At 41.2% G+C, this 3134-nt stretch overlaps 1 protein-coding gene across 1 annotated transcript in view; it reads right to left on the minus strand.

The window, feature by feature from the left end:
- Window positions 1-1945, minus strand: part of LOC101849372 (multidrug resistance-associated protein 1) — a gene marked incomplete at both ends in the record, with an annotated part of 28302 nt that extends 26357 nt beyond the window's left edge. The window contains 3 exon segments of the mRNA XM_005097541.2: window positions 255-443; window positions 951-1082; window positions 1765-1945. Coding sequence (XP_005097598.2) covers window positions 255-443; window positions 951-1082; window positions 1765-1945 — 502 coding nt within the window.
- Window positions 1946-3134: the final 1189 nt, after the last annotated feature.

Here is a 3134-nt window from a genome sequence, read left to right on the forward strand (position 1 = left end):
GACAGACAGACAGACAGACGGACAGACAGACAGACAGACAGACAGACAGACAGACAGACAGACAGACGGACAGACAGACAGACAGACAGACAGACGGACAGACAGACACACACACAGACGGACAGACAGACAGACAGACGGACAGACAGACAGACAGACAGACAGACAGACAGACAGACAGACAGACGGACAGACAGACAGACAGACAGACGGACAGACAGACAGACAGACGGACAGACAGACAAACCCCTCACCTTGATCCCACTGAGCACCTCATCGATAAGCTTGATCCGGAGGTCCTTCCAGGCCAGGTTCTGTCTCTGTAACTTCTGCTGTTTGTATGCCACGTAGGCGTTCAGCGGAACCAGGAGCAGTAGGAGCGCCAAACCTGACAACACCGGGTACCCCAGGGTGTCCCACAGCAGGTACACCGCCAGAAAAATCTGGGGATTCACATGAAAATAAATGACAGAGTTTTTCTACCAATGTCAGATAATGACAAGCCAATGTGTCTTTTCAAAGAAAAATAATTCTAAAGCGAAACAGAAAAACCAATTAGGATTGAAATTACTTGTGGCTTCTACGATAAGATACCATAAGGCACAATGAGATGAGATAAGAAAAGATAAGATAAGATAAGATAAGATAAGATAAGATATCTTTATTGTCCAGTTTCTGGCACATTGGATATGGCTATTGAGACGAATTCTGACAAAGAAAAGTTTGCCACATTTGAGCATTTATCACCGAAGCTGTGCTTTTACCATTTATTACATTCATGTCAGAAAATACTTGTATCTATGAATTTATTACATTCATGTCAGAAAATACTTGTATCTATGAATTTATTACATTCATGTCAGAAAATACTTGTATCTATGAATTTATTACATTCATGTCAGAAAATACTTGTATCTATGAGTGATTATGATCCTGAGTTCTCCTCTCACCTGAAACGGTATGGACCAGACCATCCAGGTGTAGCTGAGCAGGTCCTGAATCCTCTGACAGTCCACCGACATCAGGTTGACCACCTCACCGGAAGTGCTGGACCGCTGACCACTGGTGTCCACTCGGAGAGACTGAGAGGAGGGTAGTGACGGGGGGAGAGTAATATTTGGCAGGTGGACATTACATGGGGAGGGTGAGGTTTTTTGTTTTGTTTCAGTAAGAATTTTACCACACCCACATCACAATTATGTCATAATATAAGTATATCTAGTCGTATGTCGTGATAAGTAGAGTCTGAAATGAAGTCCTGGAACCATTTATGAGGGACTTTGACCAAGATGGCCCAAAACAGACAGAGCTGGAGATCCTTTGCTGCTGCCGTAAACGCCAGATGGCGTAACGGAAGGTATGTAAGTAAGTAAGTGTGTGGTTATATGGTCGCTTTTTAGCACAAGGGGGCTATCCCGAAAAATGCTGTTTTGATAAAAATCGAAGGTAAAGTTTTTGCCCCTTGTTCAGTTTCTTTAAAAGACAAGGAGAGTTTTCTCTATAACCAAACTTTCTCATTCTTTTTCATTTTCATTGTTATTGTCATTGTCACTGTCATTGTTATTTTCATTTTCATTTTCATTTTCATGGTCATTGTGGTTGTGATTGTTATTGTTATTTTCATTTTCTTTTTCTTTTTCATGGTCACTGTTTTTGTCCTTGTCATTTATATTTTCATTTTCATTTCCATGGTCGCTGTCATAGTTTTTGTTATTGCTATTTTCATTTTCACTGTCACTGTCACTGCCTCTGTCTCAGACTCACCTTTTTATAGACGGCGGCCATGAGAGCCGCTTTCATCCTCATGCCTGATGTCATGGCCAGGTGGTAGTGCTGGTGGTAGAACATGGTTTGAACCCAGGACGACAGCAACATAGCCCCAGCCAGCACATAGCCGTGCCACTGAGGGGTGTCTGGTCCTTTCTCAATGTGGAGAATGAGGCCTCTGAGGTGGTTGTGGTCAGGGAGAGGGAGTGGGGAGGGTGGGGGATGATACAATTAGTATTGTATAGAAATTTTCAGATAAACAATGTTTTGAGAAAAAGGGTGGGTGGGTGGGAGGGGGGGGGGTGATACAATTAGTATTGTATTGAAAATTTTAGATAAACAAGGTCTTGAGAGCTGGAGGGTGGCTGGGTGGATGAAGTTAGTATTGTATTGAAATTTTCAGATAAACAATGTTTTGAGAAAGAGTGGGTCGGTGGGTGGTTGGGTGGGAGGATAAGATTAGTATTGCATTGCAATTTTCAGAAAAAACAATGTTTATATACTCGAAGAAAGACCACCTAGTATAGTCACTATATTAGAAGAAATACCACAGCCACTATATTAGAAGAAATACCACAGTCACTATATTAGAAGGAATACCACCTAGTATAGTCACTATATTAGAAGGAACACCACCTAGTATAGTCACTATATTAGAAGAAATACCACAGTCACTATATTAGAAGAAATACCACAGTCACTATATTAGAAGGAATACCACCTGGTATAGTCACTACATTAGAAGAAACACCACCTAGTATAGTCACTATATTAGAAGAAATACCACAGTCACTATATTAGAAGAAATACCACAGTCACTATATTACAAGAAATACCACAGTCACTATATTAGAAGGAATACCACAGTCACTATATTAGAAGGAATACCACCTGGTATAGTCACTATATTAGAAGGAACACCACCTGGTATAGTCACTATATTAGAAGGAATACCACCAGTATAGTCACCATATTAGAAGAAAAAGCCACCTACACTATACCAGAAGTAACTGTTCCAGCAGACAGAGATTTCAGGATTATAGATGTAAGTCATTGATCTAAGAGCGGTCCTCCCAAATGTCCTTCTAAATTATGTGGATTGGGATGTTAAAAAAACAAACCCGCGTACACTATACTAGAAGTGTACAATAATTCTACTCACGGCAGCAGAAAGGCGTACACTAGAAGTGTACAATTCTACTCACGGCAGCAGAAAGGCGTACACTAGAAGTGAACAATTCTACTCACGGCAGCAGAAAGGCGTACACTAGAAGTGAACAATTCTACTCACGGCAGCAGAAAGGCGTACACTAGAAGTGTACAATTCTACTCACGGCAGCAGAAAGGCGTACACTAGAAGTGAACAA

This window comes from Aplysia californica, unplaced genomic scaffold, assembly GCF_000002075.1.
Source record: "Aplysia californica isolate F4 #8 unplaced genomic scaffold, AplCal3.0 scaffold00156, whole genome shotgun sequence".
NCBI lineage: Eukaryota > Metazoa > Mollusca > Gastropoda > Aplysiida > Aplysiidae > Aplysia > Aplysia californica.